Below are 24272 nucleotides of genomic sequence, written 5' to 3' on the forward strand. Positions count from 1 at the left end.
GCTGAAAAATCAATGACCTTAGGAAGTACAATCTATTTCCTGAATTTTGATATACTTAAATTAACACAACTTGTGATGCAAGGTCAGCAGCACAGGCCATCTCCTTTTTATCTTGTTGTGAATCTTGCAGTTGCCACAATAAAACATGCCATGATTTCCTTCCACTTTGATGTAATGGGGAATATTTCCCAATTACTAGCTATCATGTGAGTCATGAGAGATGATCAAAAACCTATTTGGAAAGATGGTTTTTAAAAACTTGCCCAAAACCAGAGAGGCAGAAGGGTAAGAAGGGAATGGGAGAGAATATGACTGGGATTTAATATGATTAGGTCAGCTCTGCGACCAACGGTGAAGTGGAAAGCTGTATTGATACAAATTCAATCAAAATCAGAAGATCAGAGGGGTGCAAGGCTGGAAACATTACTATGGGAAAAGGCAGTAGTGAAATTTTTTGTTGCATATTGCATACTTGGAGCTTACTTGTCACAATAGGGCTAATGTGTGAGTGAGGCTGTACAGATGAGGATGCAGGTGAAGGAGTTCTGGAAAAGTTAAAAGTTTGTAGAGGGTGGTGGTAGGAAGGATGAGCAAGGAGGGCATTCAAAAACATTGGATGTGTAACTATTTTGACTTAAAAAAGGATAGCAAGAGTTTTTATAAATATATAAAAAGGAAGAGGCTGGCTAGGGTGAACGTTGGTCCTTTAGAGGATGAGAAAGGGGAGCTAGTGGTAGGGGATGGGGATATGGCTAAGGTCTTCAATAACTTTTTTGTTTCTGTCTTCACGGAGGAGGACGTGAATAATTTGCCGGGTGTTAGCGATGGAAAGGTGGTAGGAATGGAGGGTCTTAATGACATTACTGTTACTAGAGAGGTGGTGCTCGACAGACTGGAGGGGCTGATTGTGGACAAGTCCCCAGGACCGGATGGAATGCATCCGAGGGTTCTGAAAGAAATGGTGGAGGTTATAGTGGATGCCTTGGTGGTTATTTTCCAGACGTCGCTGGATTCCGGGGAAGTGCCGGAAGATTGGAAAACGGCTAATGTTACGCCGTTGTTGAAGAAGGGTGCCAGGCAAAAGGCGGGGAATTATAGGCCGGTTAGTTTAACGTCTGTGGTAGGTAAAATGTTAGAATCCGTCATTAAGGAGGAAATTGCGAGGCATCTTGAAGGGAATTGCTTGATAGGGCGGACGCAACACGGTTTCATTAAAGGGAAGTCGTGTCTGACAAATTTACTGGAGTTCTATGAGGATGTGTCTAGGGCATGGATAGAGGAGAGCCGGTGGATGTGGTCTTTCTGGATTTTCAGAAGGCGTTTGACAAGGTACCTCACAAGAGGTTATTGCAGAAGGTCAGGGGACATGGAGTTGGGGGTAGGGTGTTAGCGTGGATAGAGGATTGGTTGTCAAATAGGAGGCAGAGAGTGGGGGTCAATGGGTGCTATTCGGATTGGCGGTTGGTGACTAGTGGGGTGCCCCAGGGGTCGGTGCTGGGGCCTCAGCTATTTACCATTTATATAGATGATCTGGAGGAGGGAACCGAGTGCAGGGTGTCGAAATTTGCTGATGACACCAAGATTGGGGGAAAGGCAAATTGTGCGGAGGGTGTGGAGAGTCTGCAGAAGGATCTAGATAGGCTGGGCGAATGGGCCAGGAAATGGCAAATGGAATTTAATGTTGGCAAGTGTGAGGTGGTCCACTTTGGTAGGAAGAATGGTAGGAAGGACTATTACTTACGAGGCGAAAAACTGCAGCAGGCGACGGTGCAGAGGGACCTCGGGGTCCTTGTGCATGAGTCGCAAAAACCCAGCTTGCAGGTGCAGCAGGTGGTCAGGAAGGCGAATGGGATGCTGGCCTTCATAGCGAGGGGGATTGAATATAAAAGTAGGGAGGTCTTGCTGCAGCTGTACAGGGCATTGGTGAGGCCGCAGCTGGAGTACTGTGTGCAGTTTTGGGCGCCGTACCTGCGCAAGGATATTTTGGCCCTGGAGGGAGCGCAGAGGAGGTTTACTAGGCTGATACCGGAGTTGAGGGGATTGAGCTATGAGGAGAGGCTGAATAAACTAGGCTTGTACTCGTTAGAGTTTAGAAGAATGAGGGGAGATCTCATTGAGACTTATAAGATGATGAATGGGATGGATAGGATAGAGGTGGAGAGACTCTTCCCGCTCAAAAAAGACAGTAGGACTAGGGGGCACAGCCTCAAGATAAAGGGGAGGCGGTTTAGAACGGAGTTGAGGAGGAACTTCTTCACTCAAAGGGTGGTGAATCTCTGGAATTCTCTGCCCGTTGAAGTGGTGGAGGCTGCCTCGCTAAATATTTTTAAGAAGCGGGTTGATGGGTTCTTGATAAGAGAGGGGATTAAGGGTTATGGGGAGAGGGCGGGAAAGTGGAACTGAGCCACGACAGATCAGCCATGATCGTATTGAATGGCGGGGCAGGCTCGAAGGGCTAGATGGCCTACTCCTGCTCCTATTTCTTATGTTCTTATGTTCTTATAATAGGAATGTGGTTTAAGAACTTAAGAACATAAGAAGTAGGAGCAGGAGTAGACCATCTAGCCCCTCGAGCCTGCCCCGCCATTCAATAAGATCATGGCTGATCTGATAGTGGTTCAGTTCCACTTACCTGCCTGCTCCCCATAACTCTTAATTCCCTTATTGATCAGAAAACTATCTACCTGTGACTTAAATACATTTAACAAGGTAGCCTCCGCTGCTTCAATGGGCAGAGAATTCCAAAGATTCACTACCCTCTGGGAGAAGAATTTCCTCCTGAACTCTGTTCTAAATTGGCTCCCCCTTATTTTGAGGCTGTGCCCTCTATTGTTTCCTTACTAAGTGGAAATAATCTCTCTGCTTCTACCCTGTCTAGCCCCTTCATTATCTTATATGTCTCTATAAGATCTCCCCTCAGCCTTCTAAACTTCAACGAGTACAGGCCCAATCTCCACAACCTCTCCTCATAAGCTAACCCCCTCATCTCCTGAATCAACCTGGTGAACCTTCTCTACACTCCTGCCAAAGCTAATATATCCTTTCGCAAATAAGGAGACCAAAATTGCACATAGTCCTCTAATTGCGGCCTCACCAGTACCCTGTACAATTGCAGCAAGACCTCCCTGCTTTTATATTCCATCCCCCTTGCGATAAAGGCCAACATTCCATTCGCCTTCTTGAACACCTGCTGCACCTGCAGACTGAGTTTTTGCGATTCATGCACAAGGACCCCCAGGTCCCTCTGCACAGTGGCATGTTGTAATTTTTCACCATTTAAATAATAGTCCATTTTACTATTATTCCTTCCAAAGTGGATAACCTCACACTTGCCAACATTATACTCCATCTACCAGATCCTTGCTCACTCGCTTAGCCTATCCAAATCTCTCTGCAGACTTTCCGCGTCCTCCGTGCAATTTGCTTTCCCACTCATCTTTGTGTCATCCACAAACTTTGTTACCCTATACTTGGTCCCCTCCTCCAGATCGTCTATGTATATGGTAAACAGTTGAGGCCCCAGCACCGACCCCTGTGGCACGTCACTAGTCACCAACAGCCAACAGGAAAAGCACCCATTTATTCCAACTCTCTGCTTCCTGTTAGAAAGCCAATCCTCAATCCACGCTAACACTTTACCCCCAACTCCATGTACCTTAATCTTATGCAGCAACCTTTTGTGAGGCGCCATTAGTTGGCTGGTACAGAAACGTGAAAGAAAGCAGTCTTGGTGATGTGAAGGCAGTCCTGTTTGAATTTCCCAAGACGCAAATGTTGCACTCAGCATAGTTCAGATCGATAAGCAGATAGGGAGAACGAGGAGGTCAGTTGCATAGGAATACAGGATTTGATAGATGACAAGTAGTATGGTTTTGGTCTCTCTGAAGTTCATTTGAAACAAAAACTGCCTCATTCATGAATTATCAGTTATTCTCAAAGAGGTGATCATGGGTTTAAGGCATGTGAAATGGTTGAGCGGAATGTAGTCAGCATATACATGAAAACTAACCCGTAAATAGGTAAGAGGTCGACATGCACAGTACGTAATTAAGAAACAGGCAAGAATTCAAAGATGGATCCTTTGGAAATGCTGATGTGCTTATGGTAGCTGTGTTGGAGATACTCTGGTTGTGCTGAGTTGGAAAGGAGTGGGTTAGATAGATCATAACGCATTCTTCAAGAGCTGAACAACAAAGAAGAGGCAGTAGAGAAAAAGAAGTGTAGAGGTTGAGGTGGACAAAAAGGGAATGGGAGTTGTGGATGCAGTCTCAGATAATATTGATGGTAACTGTGACCAAGATGATCTTTTTGCTGTGCACAGAACTGAAAAGATATGAACAAAAGTTCAGGGAGACGTGGGCATGGGACTAGGAAGTGATGACAAGTTGAGGAAAGACTGAAGGATAGGGCAGTATTTGAGGGATTTAAAGGTGAACATTTGGAGAAAAGACTTAGTAATTATACATGGGAAAGAACCAACATCAAAGGAAGCAAAGATCATTTGTATTCTAACCCAATAAGTAGTGGTTTTGATCAAAACCAGTAGTAGATCTATAAGGTCAGGAGCATCAGTCTCATCTGAAATCAGAGACCACTGTAGATCGACGAACTGTCAGGCAGATAATGTTCCAGAGATTCTCAAGGAATAAAATTATTCCAGGATCTTTGGGAGTTGGCAGAGGTCCTAATGTAGCCTGGTCCCTGATTGCTTAGGTTCAATATGATGTCTGCTATCTTGAACTCTCAATTATTGCAGGGCTTGAAGCTGTTTCCTTGAATACAGGGGCAATGGGCCAGATTTTCAATTGCCAGCAGGGTTGGGATCAGGCGCAGAATGCATAAGAACATAAGAAATAGGACCAGGAGTAGGCCATCTAGCCCTTCGAGTCTGCCCCGCCATTCAATAAGATCATGGCTGATCTGAAGTGGATCAGTTCCACTTTCCCGCTTTCTCCCCATAACCCTTAATTCCCCTGTCTATCAAAAAGCTATCTACCCGTGACTTAAATAAATTTAGCGAGATAGCCTCCACCACTTCAATGGGCAGAGAATTCTAGAGATTCACCACCCTGAGTGAAGAAGTTCCTCCTCAACTCTGATCTAAACTGCGCCCCCCTTTTCTTGAGGCTATGCCGTCTAGTCCTGCTATCCTTTCTAAGCGAGAAGAATCTCTCTACCTCTACCCTATCTATCCCCTTCATTATCTTATACATTTCTATAAGATCCCCCCCTCATCCTTCTAAACTCCAACGAGTACAGACCTAGTCTATTTAGTCTCTCTTCATAATTCACAATTCAACAATCACACGTTCCCATAAAGTACCTACAGGACGTACTGCGATTTGCAAAGGGAGGGTGGGGAGGGGCTAAATGAGGAACCTACTTGCTGCCAGTTAACAGCTCTTTAAGCTCCCTGAGGAGCTTGCTAATGGGACAGGGAAGGCATATGGGCAATTTTCAATGCAGAGTTTGCTGATCCTGACTAGTCTTATGCAAGTGAATGTATAGTTGTTGGATTCAATGTGGGGAGGACTAAGAGTTTATTTTTAAACAAAGAAACACCAGGACAGGGGACTTTGCACTGGATCATGCACATTACCTTTAATTTGTGTGTGGACACATTTGTTTGCATAATGCTGTTAGCCCTTTGAGCTGCTGCATTTTCTCTTGGGTAAGGCAGGAGTAGGCTCAATTATAGTTATCTTCTGTCTTCCTCCTTTTGTGCTACAGGGCAGCTCCTACCTCCTGGAAACATCCTGTGCCACTATTCGGATAAAGAGCTTGTGTCATGCCCGATTAGGCCATTGCCATTTTGAAATAGTGCCCAATGGTAGCATGGGGTTGGGGTGTGGACAGTATCTGAGTGTTGGATTCCTCACCCTGCTTTAGCAATCCACCCAATGAGTTTTCTCAGCTTTTCTCTGTGGTTATATTGATTTTTTATCAACTTGTCGAGATCAGCAGGTGACACGGGAACCTGACACTTACTCCATCTGTAAGTGGGTATTATTACTCATTTGGACTGTTGGTGATCTTGGTGAAGCTCAGGTACTTGTTGATGAAGGAATGAGTCTGCATAATGAACAGGCAGAAGGTGCAAAGTTGTGAGCAGCGGGAAAGCTGTCAAATGCGGTTTGGCAAGATCATGGTAAGCAATAACAATGTAGTAACAAGATCTATAATAGTATCTGGTGAACTGCTATGGAGGCATTTGTGGCAATGGGTTTCCTGGCTCAAAAATAAAGGGCCTTTTATCAGACTTTTCTGTCTACACACCATTCCCTGACTAACAAGAGTGGATATACAATCTTCTAGATGTCATTGCTTTTGAATCTTCCACTAGTAGATGCATCATCATGAAATTGTACATGCATGTAAACACACAAATAAATCATAAATGTTAAGCTTGAGCCATGAAGAAAAGCTGCACTGAATTCAGTTTAAAGCTGAACTATTTTCTATCACCGTACAAGAACAAATATCAAGTACATTTTTGTACTTGGTTGGTTACGACGAAAAAGCAGGAGCAATTCAGGATATTTCCTAGATGGAATCATAATATGCCCATATATATCTGCACACATATATTTCACACATATTAAATATATATATAAAAAATATATACATGCATACATTTTTATGGGGAAATGATGGCCTCGCGGTATTATTGCTAAACTAATATTCCAGACAGCTAATGTTCTGGGGGCCTGGGTTTGAATCCTGCTGTGGAGATGCCAGTGTTGGACTGGGATAAACACAGCAAGAAGTCTCAACACCGGGTTAAAGTCCAACAAGTTTATTTGATAGTAAACCCACTAGCTTTTGGGGTCTGCCCCTTCATCAGGTGAATGGAGAGTTCTGGTCACAAACAGTGCTACGTGTGCCTTTATATGCTTTGTTTGTGACCAGAACTCTCCACTCAGCTGACGTAGCAGCAAACCCCGAAAGCTAGTGGGTTTACCATCAAATAAACTTGTTGGACTTTAACCTGGTGTTGTGAGACTTCTTACTTTGAATCCTGCCACAGCAGATGGTGGAATTTGAATTCAGTAAAAAATATCTGGAATTAAGAATCTACTGATGGCCATGAAAACATTGTCTATTGTCGGAAAAACCCATCTGGTTCACTTATGCCATTTAAAGAAGGAAATCTGCCCTCATTACCTGATCTGACCTACATGTGGCTCCAGAGCCACAGCAATGTGGTTGACTCTGAACTGCACTCCAAGGACAATAGGGATGGGCATTTAATGCTGGCCAGCCAGCGACGCCCATGTCCCATGAATGAGTAAAAAAAAGTAAGAAACTCCTGTTAGGGATTATCTAGGTTTTAGATTTTTATGTAGTCTCACCTTTATTTACATCTCCTAAATAAAGTTTCACCTTTATTTACACTTCTTTCATTGTAAGGCAGATGAACGTAGAGCTTGGATAAGTACTAGGAACTATGATGTTGTATTTAGATAGTCCAACTAGGGAAGGGGTCATACTGGACCTGGTATTAGGGAATGAGCCCAGCCAGGAGGTCGATGTTTCAGTAGGCGAGCAGTTCGGTAACAGTGACCACAATTCAGTAAGTTTTAAGGTACTGATGGATAAAGATAAGTGTAGTCCACAAGTTAAGGTGCTAAATTGGAGAAAGGCTAATTACAACAATATTAGGCAAGAACTGAAGAATGTAGATTGGGGGCAAATCAACATCTGGCATGTGGGAGGGTTTCACGTCTAAGTTGATAGGGATTCAGAAATGGCACATTCCTGCAAGGATGAAGGATAAGCATGGCAAGTTTTGGGAACCTTGGATAACTAGAGATATTGTGAGCTGAGTCAAAGGAAAAAAGGAAGCATTTGTCAAAGCTAGGAGGCTGCGAACACACAAAGCAAGTGTAGAATACAAGGAAAGTAAAAAGAAACTTAAGCAAGGAGTAAGAAGGCCAAAAAGGATCGTGAAGAAGCATTGGCCAGCAGGATTAAGGAAAATCCCAAGGCCTTTCATATATAAAGAGCAAGAGGTTAGCCAGGGAGAGGGTTAGCCCACTCAAGGCCAAGGGAGGGAATCTATGTGTGCAGCCAGAGGAAATGGGCAAGATTTTAAATGAGTACTTTGCACCAGTATTCACCAAAGAGAAGGACTTGGTGGATGACGAGTCTAGGAAAGAATGTGTAGATAGTCTGAGTCATATTGAGATCAAAAAGGTGGTGATATTGGGGTTCTTGAGAAACATTAAAGTAGACAAGTCCCCAGGGCCTGATGGGATACACCCCAGAATACTGAGAGAAGCAAGGGAGGAAATTGTTGGGGCCTTGACAGAAATCTCTGTATCCTCACTGGCTACAGGGGAGGTCCCAGACGATTGGAGAATAGCCAACGTTGTTCCTTTGTTTAAGGAGAATAACAAGAATAATCCAGGTAATTACAGGCCGATGAGCCTTCCATCAGTGATAGGGAAATTACTGGACAGCATTCTTCGAGACAGGATTTATTCCCACTTGGAAATAAGTGGATGTATTAGTGAGAGGCAACATGGTTTTGTGAAGGGGTGGTTGTGTCTCACGAACTTGAGCGAGTTTTTCGAGGAAGTGACGAAGATGATTGATGAGGGTAGAACATAAGAAATAGGAGCAGGAATAAGCCATCTAGCCCTTCAAGCCTGCCCCGCCATTCAATAAGATCATGGCTGATCTGAAGTGGTACAGTGGAGAAGTTTAACAAAGCTATTTTTTTTGTACTTGAAGTGGGTAGGGCAGTGGATATTGTCTAATGGACTTCAGTAAGGCCTTTGATAAGGTTCCTCATGGCAGACTTGTGCAGAAGGTGAAGTCACATGGGATCAGAGGTGAGCTGGCAAGTGGATATAAAACTGGCATAGTCAAAGAAGACAGAGGGTAGCAGTGGAAAGGTGCATTTCTGATTGGAGGGCTGTGACAAGTGGTGTTCCTCAGAGATCAGTGCTGGGACCTTTGCTGTTTGTAATACATATAAATGATTTGGAGGAAAATGTAACTGGATTAATTAGTAAGTTTGCATACGGCACAAAGATTGGTGGATTTACGGGTAGTGATGAGGACCATCAGAGGATACAGTTGGTGACTTGGACGGAGAGATGGCAGATGGAGTTTGATCTGGACAAATGTGAGGTAATGCATTTTGGAAGGTCTAATACAGATAGGAAATGTACAGCAAATGGCAGAACCCTTAAGAGTATTGATAAGCAAAGGGATCTGGGTGTACAGGTACACAGGTAACTGAAAGTGCAATGCAGGTGGAAAAAGTAGTTAAGAAGGTGTACAGCATGCTTGCCTTCATCAGCCAGGGTACTGAGTTTAAAAACTGGCGAGTCATATTGCAGCTTTACAGAACCTTAGTTAGACTGCACTTGGAATAGTGTTCAATTATGGTTGCCACACCACCAGAAGGATGTGGAGACTTTGGAGAGGGTACAAAAGAGATTTACCAGGATATTGCCTGGTATGGAGGACATTAATTATGAGGAAAGGTTAGAACCATAGAAAATTACAGCTCAGAAACAGGTCTTTTGGCCCTTCTTGTCTGTACCAAACCATTTTTTGCCTAGTCCCACTGACCTGCACTTGAACCATATCCCTCCATATCCCTCTCATCCATGAGCCCATCCAAGTTTTTCTTAAATGTTAAAAGTGACCCCGCATTTACCATTTTATCCGGCAGCTCATTCCACACTCCCACCACTCTCTGCGTGAAGAAGCTCCCCCACTAATATTCCCTTTAAACTTTTCTCCTTTCACCCTTAACCTATGCCCTCTGGTTTTTTTCTCCCCTAGCCTCAGTGGAAAAAGCCTGCTTGCATTCAGTCTATCTATACCCATCAAAATCTTATATACCTCTATCAAATCTCCCCTCATTCTTCTATACTCCAGGGAATAAAGTCCCTATTCAATCTCTCTCTGTAACTCAGCTTCTCAAGTCCTAGCAACATCTTTGTGAACCTTCTCTGCACTCTTTTAACTTTATTTACATCCTTCCTGTAACTAGGTGACCAAAACTGTACACAATACTCTAAATTTGGCCTATATGCCTTATATAACCTTGCCATAACACTCCAACTTTTATACTCGATACTCCGATTTATAAAGGTTGGAGAAACTTGGTTTGTTCTCACTGGAGCGACAGAGATTCAGAGGAGGCCTGATGGAAGTCTATAAGATTATGAGAGGCATGGACAGAGTAGATAGTCAGAAGCTTTTTCCCAGGGTGGAAGAGTCAATTACTAAGGGGTATAGGTTTAAGGTGCGAGGGGCAAGGTTTAAAAGAGATGTACGAGGCACATTTTTTACACAGAGAGTAGTGGGTGCCTGGATTTGTTGCCAGGAGAGGTAGTGGAAGCGGATACGGTAGTGACTTTTAAGCGGCGTCTTGACAAGTACATGAATAGGAAAAGGAATAGAGGGATATGGTCCCTGGAAAAGTAAGGGGTTTTAGTTAAGTCGGGCAGAGTGGGCAGTGCAGGCTCGGAGAGCCAAAGGGCCTGTTCCGGCGCTGTAATTTTCTTTGTTCTCCTTATTTAAATTCATGAATCATGGTAAAACTCGGATATCTTAGATAACAATTATAAATGTTTGAGACTTTGGTCAAGATCAATGTAAGCAGATGAAATAATTGTTTGCTGTTCTTTCGTCTGGTATCAACCACTGAACTTATGCTTTTACTGTGATGTCACTTCCAGTCTTCGTAACTGTGATGCTGGCTACAGGACACTCTTCCCAGTCTACTTCACCACAATTCTGGTTGCAGGCCATTCTTCCCATACTTCTTGGGATGTGGTCATTGCTGACAAGGCCAGCATTTATTGCCCATCCCTAACTGTCTTTGAGAACGTGATGATGTGCCATTTTCTTGAACCTCTGCCGTCTATGTCATATAGATACTAATGTAACAAAGCTTGCTTTTTTGTTTCTATTGGCAATGATGCGAATATAAAAATGTCCAGAATAAAAAATCCTATTAGAGATACATATCTGCACTTAAACTCTTACCAAATTTGTGTACTTGGTTTGAACACATCTTTATTTATAGGACAAATCCAAAACTGATGAATAACCATACCAATGGTCAGCCTAATTAAGTTATGTCAATTAAGTCCATTTGCCTGTGTGGTACTTCCACAACTATTGCACGTTCTTGTATACTTGCCTGCTCCATCAGTATACATTATTGTAATGTGCAACAGATTGTCTTTTCTTGGATTTACACTTGAAACACAACTTCAGTCCCTTCACTGCTCCCTGTGCTGAATTCTCCGACATTTAAACAGCTATTTCAGAGCAGACAATGGGATTGCCTTTTGAGGTATCTGTTCAGAATACTGCAACTAATTTTCACCAGTTTTGTTTTACTATGAGGAAAAATGCGCTCAAAGTCAGGAACATGGAAATGCATATTTGTTTACTACTGCATCACTATTGCTGGCCTAATTTTTCAAGGGAGCCAAACTAATATAACAGACAAAATCTGTAGAATATAAACAGAACAATAATTTTCAGTTTAACAATTTTAATGGTTTGTTTTTGAAACAATGATAAGGATACAATGGTGAATGCAGGTAGTTAGTGGTAAGGTAATTAAACTCGTTACAGCTGAAAGCATCATGGAATGACTATTTTAGAAACAGCACATGCCTAAAACATAAAACCATAACATATCAGCGCAGAATTAGGCCATTTGGTTCATTGAGTATGATCCACTATTCAATCATGGCTGACATGATTCACATCCCATTCTCCTGCCTTCTCCCTATAACCCTTGATCCCCTTATTGATCAAGAATCTATCCATCTCTGTCTTAAAGACATTCAATGACCAGGCCTCCACAGCCCTCTGTGGCAATGAGTTCCACAGATTCACCATCCTCTGGCTGAAGAAATTCCTCATCTCAGTTTTAAAGGAGTGTCCTTTCACTCTGAGGCTATGTCCTCGAGTTCTAGTCTCTCCCACTAGTGGAAACATCCTCTCCATGTCCACTCTATCTAGGCCTCTCAGTATTATTTAAGGTTCAATTAAACCCCCCCCTTATCCTTCTAAACTCCGTTGAGTATAGACCCAGGCTTCTCAACCGCTCCTCATATGACAAACCCTTCATTCCTGGGATCATTCTTGTGAACCTCTTCTGGAACCCCTCCAAGGCCAGCACATCCTTCCTTAGGTATGGGGCCCAAAATTGCTCACAATACTTCAAATGGGGTCTGACCAGAGCCTTATAAAGCCTCAGCAGTACATCCCTGCTCTTATATTCTAGCCTGTTAGAAATGAACACTAACATTGAATTTGTCTTCCGCCTACCAACTTAACTTGCATGTTAACCTTAAGGGAGTCCGGAACCAGAACTCTCAAGTCTCTTTGTGCTTCAGATTTATGAAGCCTTTCCCCATTTAGAAAATAGTCTTCGCCTCTATTGTTCCTACCAAAGTGCATAACCTCACACCTTCCCACATCGTATTCCATCTACCACTTCTTTTCCCACTCTCCCAGACTGTCCAAGTTATTCTGCACCTTCCCACTTCCTCAACATTACCTGTCCCTCTACATATCTTTGTATCATCTGCAAATTTAGCAACCATGCTCTCAGTTCCATCTTCCAGGTCATTAATGTATATAGTGAAAAGTTGTGGTCCCAAAACTGACCCTTGTGGAATCCACTAGTCACCAGTGGCCATGCTGAAAAGGACCCCCTTGTCCCCACTCTCTGCCTTTCATCTGTCAGCCAATCTTCTATCCATGCCAGTACCTTGCCTCTAACACCACTGACTGGTAGCTTAATTAGCAGCCAGTAAGGTACCTAATAGGACAGGTAGTCTGAGCAAAATAAGACAGCAAGTAGTAATTAACCGTACTTACACCTCTAATTGAAAAACACAACTTAAGTTTAGATAGTTAGTGATGACTTAAGTCTAGATAGTTAAGGGGGAAGAGGGTGGTTACAATGAATACAGTGGAACAATATTGAGGAAAAGCAAGATGAAGTTACATTGAATAGGAGATATGAGAAACTGTCTAGCAGAGTTGTATGGATGGCAAAACCTAAAAGTAACAGTTCCTCTAAACAGTAAAGCACTCAGTGCTGTGGTTATATCTTATCTTGTGACATACTGGGCATGTTGTGGATGAAATATAAAAGCTAGTGCACATTAGTGGCCTGAAAGTTGCATGTTGGACTTTGGGCACCAAAGGTCAACCTCAGGCATTTACAGGTTCCATCCAGCAAGACGATGTGAGTAATGTATATCCTTAGTGTTTTCACATTTACTATGACTGATATATTAACATAAATAAATAAGTTTGGCTTCTGTCTTATTAAAATATTAAAGCTGCAAGCTCTCTAGAATTACAGGCATATTAGTTACCAAGATGCACTGGAATGGCCACATCCAACACTGAATGCAAAGTTGAGCAACGCAATCCCTGTTGATTGCCAAGGATTGTCAAAATCTAATAACTGTACTTTGTTAAAAGGCTATTCAGAAAACAGTTTTCACTGCTGTTTGACAGAATTAGTGAGTTGCAAATGCAATAAATCCTAGAGGTGTCTCCAGGAACACCAAATCAATTCACCTTTGTTCCTTTTTAGGGAAATACGGCTTTCTCAGAGTGACAGTCAAATTTGGTTGCCATTCCGTCCCCAACTACTTGCTCAACCTTCCGACAGATCAGGTGAGTTACAGGTAGTACAATGTGACCTTGAGGCCCACTGTTGAAGTGCTGGAGCATCAAAGTGAAGAAGAGGTCATATCCTAATTTTTTGGCACTAGCTGCCGTTATCCAGGTAAATTTAAAGGTCCATTAATATTGGCAACCCTAGGGATGAGATAGTTGTCTAAGGTATCTATATTGGATTTGGTGGGGGTGTTGAGGCCAGAAGTTTGGGGGGGCGGGGGGGAGGTGGTGGGAGGAGAACCAGAAGTCAGGAGGGGGTGATTATTGGGTTGGAGGTCAGGGGCTGGGAAATGGAGTGACTGGGAGAAGAGGATCGAGTTTGGAGCAGAGGAATTATGTGGGGATGTTGTGGGGTTGTAGCCTGGAAGGGAGTGGAGGTGCCTTTGTCTCAAATTCAATCCGGTTGAGCCAACGGAAAGGGATAAGGGTGGAAGGAGCCTCTGTGGTTTGTGGGGGTGGGGGGAATCCTGTGGTCCTGTTGGTACTTTGGGAGTATGGGAAGGGGAGATCCCTAACATGCCAGAGTGTGGATCTTCCAGTGTGCGGTAGTCAGGGGCGGGGCGGGGGGGGATTTAAAATCAGCTTTTTGGATGGTATTCACTATAAGGTATCTGCCTAAGGGAAGTTGCATTTCTAGACAGTTGCTGTGCAAACCTTACCTATGAGAAGTGTCCAATTCAAATTGATGCTGGGGAGCTTACAAGCTATAACTCAATTATTTCTGTACAAATATTACTTAGAGAAAATATACTGTAAATATAAGTTATATTCGACTTGAACTCTAAGTGCTACACTTTAACTTTCACCTACCTGATGCATTTTTCAGATATCCATTAGCATCTGCTGTTGTGTACATGATATATGGCCCAGGCTGGTTCACACCAAATGGCTACAGAGAGAGAGAAAATCAAACCAGATTATGTACACCAGACATACAATTTAGCAAATAAGAACATAAGAACATAAGAAATAGGAGCAGGAGTAGGCCATCTAGCCCTTCGAGCCTGCCCCGCCATTCAATACGATCATGGCTGATCTGTCGTGGCTCAGTTCCACTTTCCCGCCCTCTCCCCATAACCCTTAATCCCCTCTCTTATCAAGAACCCATCAACCCGCTTCTTAAAAATATTTAGCGAGGCAGCCTCCACCACTTCAACGGGCAGAGAATTCCAGAGATTCACCACCCTTTGAGTGAAGAAGTTCCTCCTCAACTCCGTTCTAAACCGCCTCCCCTTTATCTTGAGGCTGTGCCCCCTAGTCCTACTGTCTTTTTTGAGCGGGAAGAGTCTCTCCACCTCTATCCTATCCATCCCATTCATCATCTTATATGTCTCAATGAGATCTCCCCTCATTCTTCTAAACTCTAACGAGTACAAGCCTAGTTTATTCAGCCTCTCCTCATAGCTCAATCCCCTCAACTCCGGTATCAGCCTAGTAAACCTCCTCTGCACTCCCTCCAGGGCCAAAATATCCTTGCGCAGGTGCGGCGCCCAAAACTGCACACAGTACTCCAGCTGCGGCCTCACCAATGCCCTATACAGCTGCAGCAAGACCTCCCTACTTTTATATTCAATCCCCCTCGCTATGAAGGCCAGCATCCCATTCGCCTTCCTGACCACCTGCTGCACCTGCAAGCTGGGTTTTTGCGACTCATGCACAAGGACCCCGAGGTCCCTCTGCACCGTCGCCTGCTGCAGTTTTTCGCCTCGTAAGTAATAGTCCTTCCTACCATTCTTCCTACCAAAGTGGACCACCTCACACTTGCCAACATTAAATTCCATTTGCCATTTCCTGGCCCATTCGCCCAGCCTATCTAGATCCTTCTGCAGACTCTCCACACCCTCCGCACAATTTGCCTTTCCCCCAATCTTGGTGTCATCAGCAAATTTCGACACCCTGCACTCGGTTCCCTCCTCCAGATCATCTATATAAATGGTAAATAGCTGAGGCCCCAGCACCGACCCCTGGGGCACCCCACTAGTCACCAACCGCCAATCCGAATAGCACCCATTGACCCCCACTCTCTGCCTCCTATTTGACAACCAATCCTCTATCCACGCTAACACCCTACCCCCAACTCCATGTCCCCAGACCTTCTGCAATAACCTCTTGTGAGGTACCTTGTCAAACGCCTTCTGAAAATCCAGAAAGACCACATCCACCGGCTCTCCTCTATCCACTGCCCTAGACACATCCTCATAGAACTCCAGTAAATTTGTCAGACACGACTTCCCTTTAATGAAACCGTGTTGCGTCCGCCCTATCAAGCAATTCCCTTCAAGATGCCTCGCAATTTCCTCCTTAATGACGGATTCTAACATTTTACCTACCACAGACGTTAAACTAACCGGCCTATAATTCCCCGCCTTTTGCCTGGCACCCTTCTTAAACAACGGCGTAACATTAGCCGTTTTCCAATCTTCAAAATGAATGAAACCTCAGCACTTTAGTAAATCTCTTCAGGTTAAAAGCAAGTTTTTTCTTACTGAGTTATGCAACATCCCTGTATCATCAGCTATTTCAAATATATTTTCAATTCCCTTAAAAGATGCAATGATCTCTGCTTCAATGAATTCCTTTGGCAATATGTTTCATATTCTGACAATCCGCTGTGTCAAGAAATATCCCCCAAATTCTCTCCTCACTCAATGCTAATTTCAAATTTGCAACTATAAGTAAAATACAGTGAATGCTGGAAAACCTAAATAAAAACTCAAAATATTGGAAATAAATCAATTGGTTCATGCAGCATCTATGGAAAGAAATTGAGAACATAAGATACAGGAGTAGACCATGCAGCCATTGAATCTGTCCACCATTCAACAAGGTCGAATCCACTTTCACCATTAGTTTCCCATATCCCTTGGTTCTCTGAGAGACATCTAACTGAGCCTTCCATATACTCAAAGATGAACCATCTGTGATCCTTTCGGATAGAGAAATTCCAAGATTCATAAACACCTGAGTGAGGAAATCTTCCTTAGCTCAATCCTAAACGGCCAACCTTTTATCCTGAGAATGTGTCCCTATGTTCTAGGTTTCCCAGCCAGGGGAAACAACCTCTTAGTACCAACCTGGTCAAGCTTCTTCAGAATCTTGTACGTTTCAAAAAGAACATTTACATTCATCTAAACTCTGGGGCCTCTCATTACAGGAAACTCTCATCTCATGCCAGGAACCAATCTTGTGAACTTTCACTACACCACCTCCAATGCAAGTAAATTCTTCCTTGAATATGGAGACCAAAACGGTACAGTACTCTCGGTGTGATCTCATCAAAGCCCTTTACAAGCAAGACTTCCTTATTCTTACTTCAATCTCCTTGCAATAAAGGCCAACATGCAATTGACTTGCTTGTTGCACATGCATGCTAACTTTTTGTGTTTCTTGTATGAGTATATCAAAGTCTCTGAATATCAAAATTTTAAAGTTCCTGACGTTTTAAACACGAGTTCCACTTTTCCATCAGACTACCAAAATTCATAATATCACACTTGACTTACAACCTTGCTGTCAATACATTTAACCCGTCTATCTCTTTGAAACCTCCTTGCGTTCTCCTTATAGCTTGCATTCCCATGTAGCTTTGCATCAAGGTTACAAAGCTAGGTGGGAATGTAAGCTGTAATTCAGCTGACACGGATACATTATTTGCAGTCTCTTCATCCAGGTCATTCATATAGATTGTACGTAGCTCAGGCCCCAGCAACGATACTTGTGGCACTCTACGAGTTACAGCCAATCAACTTGAAAATATTCCATTTATCCCTACTCTTTGCTTCCTGCTAGTTAATCAATCTTTTATCTATGCTAATATATTATGCCAAACAGCATGAATCCTTATCTTGCACATTAATCTTTGGCGTGGCACCTTATTGAACGCTTTTCGGAAATCCAAGTTTGCGATATCTAGGCCGGGATTCTCGCGTTGCACTGCACTGCTTGGGCAGTGCAGTGGGTCGGGATACACCAGCAGGGGGACAGGTTGCAAGTCTCCAAAGTACTTTTTTTAAAGTGCAATCAGATTCGCGCTGGAAATGGGAATGGAGTCGATTAGGATTTCAATATGATTAGCTGGGCCATTTTTGCAACTGCTAACAGTTACCTTTCTTTTCGTAGAACCCCGGCCCTCATCTTTTATCAAACCTATTAGTTGTATCCTCAAAACACTCTAATAAACTTGGCAAATACAATTTCTCTTTTGTAAAATCTGTGTCTAACCATGCGATGATTTCCTAAACATGATTATCACTTACTTAATAATAGATCCCAGCACTTTCATGATGACTGATGTGAGGCTAACTGGAATCCCTTTTTTCACTCTAACTCTTTCTTTCTGAATAATAATGTTTCATTTGTTAATGTTCAATCACTGAAACAATTCCAGAATCTGTGAAATTTTGGAAAACAGAACCACTGCATCCACCATTTCTGCAGTTACCTAGAAGCCTAGAGGTAGACCATTAGGTTCATGGGATTTGACAGCTTTTAATCCTTTTTCTCTGCTATTATTAATTACTTTAAGTTCATCGCTCTCATTAGCTATACTTGGCTAATTTTTGATATATAATTTGTCTTCTATTTGGACAAACAAAATATGTGTTCAATATCTCTACCATTTCCTCATGATAATTTCTCCTCTCTCTAAAGGGACCAATTTTACTTTAGCTCCTCTCATTTTTATATACTTGTAAAAGTTTCTACCATCTGTTATCATAATCTTGGCAACTTACTCTTGGTAAATCTAAAATGCATCTCTCTGAGGTTTAAATGTTATTCTGTACAGTCCCCCGTTTTCCAAATGAATTTTCTTCATTATCTTTTGAAATCCACTAATTTCAATCCTTTTAATATATTTAACTGTTCAAACCAAAATATATGCATTAAGAGGCACTAGTAGTAGTGGTAATTTTTTTTTGGTTTTCATTGCCATGCAGTGTCTCTCCCCTGGACACTGGCTTTGGCAGCCTGCCATTTGAGACGAGGTCAGCATCAACTGGGTTCTTGGTGACTCAGCCACAAAATACAGTTTGTATTCCAGATGTGTTGGAAAATTCCAGCCTCAGCTTTATCTGGACTCAAATGCCAATATAGTTAGGAAACACGATCAATATTTAATTGATTTTACACTGAAGTCAATTTAAATTATTTTATTGTACAGTATCTTAGAGTGAGCTTTTATTTTTACAGGAACAAAGAAGATTTCATCAAATGAAAATCCATTATGCCTCATTATATCAAAGTGTTGACATATCGAATTCAGTTACTCAAGACTTCACTCTATTCGATTTATGAAAAGAAAGTAAGAATTATATGAAGTTTTGCAGAATGGGTGAAAATGGTTTCCTGCAGGAATATATGCTATTGTCATTCACCATTTACAGAAAAATTTTGGACATACAGGATCAAAATTTGCAATTGGTGCTAATTTTAGGAGTGGTTTGGAGAGGGAAGAGGCGGGCTCAAATTTACCAAAGATATTTGTTGTCATTGGAACATAAAAGACCCTGGGTCGTGGGGGAGATCCAGTTAGGGACCAAAAGCATTTTGTTTAAAGGAGATAAAAATTGAGGTTCAAAACATCTGCTTTTGGAATGGAGCCACAGGTTTTGAACAAACAAAAACAAACTTTACTACACAAGATCAGAAAGTCAAAGCAATTTACAATATCTGATATTCAGGATAGGTATGAGGTACATGTAGATTAACAGACAAACTGTGGTCCAAATAGTACACTACAGAGTAAACGGTAAATGCAACCAAGGCAGAATCCACGGAGTTCTCATGCTTACGCCAGTAAACACCAAGCCAAACAATCCAGTTGAAATTCTGGCTCTCAAGGGATTCCCAGTTTCACTTTTGAAGATCTCTTTTGGGAATTATCTCCAAAAGTCTTAGACAGCTTTAACAATGGCCCACATCGCAGGGTTTCAATCTTGCCTTTTGAGATTCTTTCTCCCTGGATTCCTGAGTACGTTCAACACTAGCTTACAAGCTCACTTTCTGATTTATGGCTGTGCCTAGCAGAATATCACTGCTACAAAGGGGTACCTTTGCCCCAAGGCCCTCTTTACTTAAAAGTTTGCTTCCCCTAGCTTTTTTTTTAAAACTTACCTGGGACCTGCTTCTGCCCCTTTTGTCTTTTGTGACACATGTTCACTGGTTGATTGCCTCAAACTGACTTTGTCAAGAAAAACTGTTTACTGCCACTTGTACTGATCTGGCAACCTATCAGGGCACGACTAGAGCACCCCGCCCCCTCGCCTCCCCGCTACCCTGCCCTTGTTACTAGGCAGGGATCAACGTAAAATGCATTGAAACATCCTGCACCTTAAATGTTACAACATCCACAGACTGCTAACTTAGCACTCAGGGTTGATTTCATGACACCCATGTCAGATTGGAATTTTAAAGAGCAAGCATCTCTAGATTGATTTTAATTGTTTACATGACTGCAGTGCTTCTGAAATCCATCTTCCACTTGAGCTTATGAATAGTGGGCCAAGTAGCACAGCAAGGCTACTTCAAGCTGCAATTAATTTAAACTGGGGCAGTGTAGTGGTGCCATAGGCTAGGTCGGCCATATTCCCTCAGGTTTGAGTAGATGTAGTAGTTGAGGAGTAACATTAATTTCACACAAGTGCCAGGCAATGACCAAGAGATTTCAACTTTCTTCCTTTGATATTTAACTACAAAACCATTGCTAAATTGGGGGAAGGCTAGATACAGCCGGATTAGGCAGGAGCTTAGGGATACAGATTGGGATAGGCTGTTGGAGGGCAAGTCCACGTTAGGTATGTGGGAGTCTTTCAAGGGAAAACTGAAATGGGTGCAGGAAAGGCATGTGCCGGTTAGGAGGAAGGATGGGAAAGGTAGGATTAGAGAGCCGTGGATTACTAGAGATATTGAGGACCTGGTCAGGAAGAAACGAAAGGCGTATGTTAGGTCTAAGCAACTGGGAATGGAGAGAGCATTGGAGAAGTATAGAGAGAGTAGGAGGGATCTCAAAAGAGGAGTTAGAAGGGCAAAAAGGGGCATACAGTGGCTTTGGCAGGTAGGATTAAGGAAAATCCAAAGGCGTTTTACTCCTATGTTAGGAACAAAAGGGTGGCTAGGGGAAAAACCGGTCCCCTCAGGGACAGAGGGAATTGTGCTCAGAGACCGAGGGAATGGGGGAGATCCTGAATGAATACTTTGCGTTGGTATTCATGAAGGAGAAGGGCTTGATGTCTGGTACAGTCTTCAAGGGAGCTTTAGACCAATTGAAGGAACAATCGATTATGAGGGAAGAAGTGTTAGGGCTTTTAGGTAGCATTAAAACTGATAAATCTCCGGGGCCTGATGGCATTTATCCTAGGCTGCTTAGGGAGGCGAGGGATGAAATTGCTGGGCCTCTGATACAAATCTTTGTCTTTTCTTTGGACACAGGTGAGGTCCCAGAGGACTGGAGGATAGCAAACGTGATACTGTTGTTTTAAAAGGGTAGGAGGAATAACCCAGGTAACGATAGGCCAGTGAGTTTGACGTCAGCGGTAGGCAAGTTGATGGAGAGGATTCTTAGGGATAGGATGTATGAGCAATTAGAGCGTTGCGATCTGATTAAGGATACGCAGCATGGCTTTGTAAAGGGGAAGTCTTGCCTTACGAATCTGGTAGAATTTTTTGAGGTGGTGACAAAAACGGTCAATGAAGGACGAGCCGTTGACGTCGTCTATATGGATTTTAGTAAGGCGTTTGACAAAGTCCCTCATGGTAGGTTGGTAGAAAAGATTAAGGCTCATGGGATACAAGGCCAGGTATCTAGATGGGTTGAGAACTGGCTTGCTGAGAGGAGACAGTAGTAGTGGAGGGGTCCTTTTCTAGCCGTCACTAATGGTGTGCCGCAGGGCTCAGTACTGGGACCTCTTCTTTTTGTAGTATATATAAATGACTTGGAAGAGGGAGTAAGTGGTGTGATCGGCAAATTTGCAGATGACACTAAGATGGCTGGATTGGCGGGCAGTGAGGAGCAGTGTCTGGCAATACAACGGGATATAGATAGGCTGGTATATTGGGCAGATATATGGCAAATGGAGTTTAATCCGGATAAATATGAGGTGATGCATTTTGGCCGGAATAATGTAGGGGGGAGTTATATGATAAAGGGTAAGCCTATAAAGAGTATAGAAACGCAGCAAGACCTGGGGGTGCAAGTGCACAAGTCTTTGAAGGTGGCAGTACAAGTGGAGAAGGTTGTGAAGAAAGCCTATGGTATGTTAGCCTTTATAGGAAGGGGTATAGAATATAAGAGCTGGAGTCTAATGTTGCAGTTGTATAGAACGTTGGTTAGGCCACATTTAGAGTAATGCATCCAGTTCTGGTCACCCTACTACCAGAAGGACGTGGAGACTCTGGAGACAGTGCAGAGGAAGTTTACCAGGATGTTGCCTGGTACGGAAGGACTGGGTTATGAGGAAAGATGGAGCAAATTGGGGCTGTTTTCCCTTGAAAGACGGCGACTGAGGGGGGGGATCTAATAGAAGAATATAAGATTATGAAGGGTATAGATAGAGTAAACAGAGGTAAGCTATTTCCTATGTTAGAGGCACACAGTACGAGGGGCCACAGGCTTAAGGTGAGGGGGGAGAGGTATAACACAGATATTAGAGGGAGGTTTTTCACACAGAGGGTCGTGGGGATATGGAATGCTCTGCCAAGTAAGGTGGTGGAGGCAGGCACGCTGGAGTTGTTTAAGAGTAACTTAGACTTGCACATGAGTGGGTTGGAGATGGGAGGATATAGCAGATTGTTTTAAATAAGGTTCATTAGCATTGGGACGTCCCTGGTAATGTAAAAGGATGTGGTATGATAATAATATTTTTCTCTTTTAATTCACAGGTTTTAAGTCGGTCCGTCTTGTTGTCCAACGAGGGGCATACACACAATGGGTCGTACTTGCGCTGCTCTTGGATGTTCGAGAGTAGCCTAGTGCTTCATGTCATTAGTGTGTGCTTGAACTGGACCAGATGCTGGGCAACACGACAGCTCAGTGACTATCACTGTTTGCTGTGGAGACACATGGATTTGGGCCGGTGTCTGTGGGAGTTTGTGCATTCTCCCCGTGCTTGCGTGGGTTTCCTCCCACACCCCAAAGACGTGCTATTAGACTGACTGGAGGTAATAAATTGTCCCTAAATTAGTTTCCCTCAATGTGGAATGCCATAAACAATAGATAAGGGTCACAGGTGGAAGGGGGGACTGGTAATGTTAAAATGGTGGCGTGGGCTCGTTGGGCCGAAGGGCCTGTTTCCCAGGCTGTTTTTGTTCTTTGTTCTTCTAAATTCCATCAACATCCTTGGTAGGGGTGGAAGGATTGTTAGCATTCAAGTATTCAGCAGGAATTTAACTGAACCAGCTGCATCAATATTTTGGCTACAGACACATGTCAGAGGCAAGGAGTTCTACAGAGAATAGATGTCCATCATCTACATTGCACAAGTTAAGAATGTGATGGAATACTCCCCACTTGTCTAGATGAAGGCAGCTCTAACGACATTTTACACCATCGTCAACATAAAGGGCAGCAAACACATAGGAACACTAAAACCCGCAAGCTTCTCATATCATGCACTATGCTGACTTGAAATATATTGCCATCCTTTCTATGTCACAGAGCCAAAAACTTGGAACTCCCTCCCCTAACAGCATTTTACATGCACTAAAGCACGAGGACTGCAGTGGTCCAAGACTGCAGCAAGTTCTGAAAGGCAGTTAAGGATGGGCAATAAATGCCGGTCGTGTCAAAATGCCCACATCCAGAAAACATATAAAAAAGCATAACTTGGTGATATGGTTTTCCAGAGGATTTTAATGTGACTGTCAACATATTGATGGACTGAACGCTGACTCTGAAGAATGTAACATTAAGGGCATAAATGTGCAGACATATGGTAGCAAACTCACTGCATCAAAACAAATTCCTGACAAGGCTATGTTAAAAAAAAATATAAAAAAAGGATTAGTTCAAGATTTATATACATTTCATGTTATTCCTATATTTGGGTAAATATACTAAACATAGAAACATGGAAACCAGAAGCAGGAATAAGCCATTCGGCCCTTCGAGCCTTCTCCACCATTCATTTTGATCATTGCTGATCACTGAATCCTTATCCTCCTTTTCTCCCATATCTCTTGATCCCTTTAGCCCCAAGAGCTAGTTTCTCCAGATAATGTTTTGGCCTCAACTACAATCTGCAGTAGTGAAATCCACACATTCACTACTCACTGGGTGAAGAAATTTCTCCTCATCTCAATTTTAAAAGATTTACCCTTTCCCCTCAAACGATGATCCCTAGTTCTGGACTCCCCCACTGTTGGGAACATTCTTTCAGAATCTACCTTGTCTAATCCTGCTAGAATTTTCTAAGTTTCTGTGAGATCCCCTCTCACTTTTCTAAACTCCAGTGAATATAATCATAACCGATTTAGTCTCTCCTCAGATGACAGACTTGTTGTCCTAGGAATCAGCCTGGTAAACCTTCTATAGTAAGGACATCCTTCCTCAGATAAGGACACCAAAACTGCACACAATACTCCAGGTGTAA

The 24272-nt window shown here is 42.9% G+C and overlaps 1 protein-coding gene across 1 annotated transcript in view; it reads right to left on the reverse strand.

The window, feature by feature from the left end:
- itfg1 (integrin alpha FG-GAP repeat containing 1) overlaps window positions 1–24272 on the reverse strand; it is a 289515-nt gene that overhangs the window by 47840 nt on the left and 217403 nt on the right. The window contains exon 14 of the mRNA XM_080186953.1: window positions 14497–14575. Within this exon, the coding sequence (XP_080043079.1) occupies window positions 14497–14575 (79 nt within the window). The remainder of the gene's footprint in view (window positions 1–14496; window positions 14576–24272) is intronic.

The sequence above is a fragment of the Carcharhinus amblyrhynchos genome, chromosome 4 (assembly GCF_965287045.1).
Source record: "Carcharhinus amblyrhynchos chromosome 4, sCarAmb.v2.hapA, whole genome shotgun sequence".
NCBI lineage: Eukaryota > Metazoa > Chordata > Chondrichthyes > Carcharhiniformes > Carcharhinidae > Carcharhinus > Carcharhinus amblyrhynchos.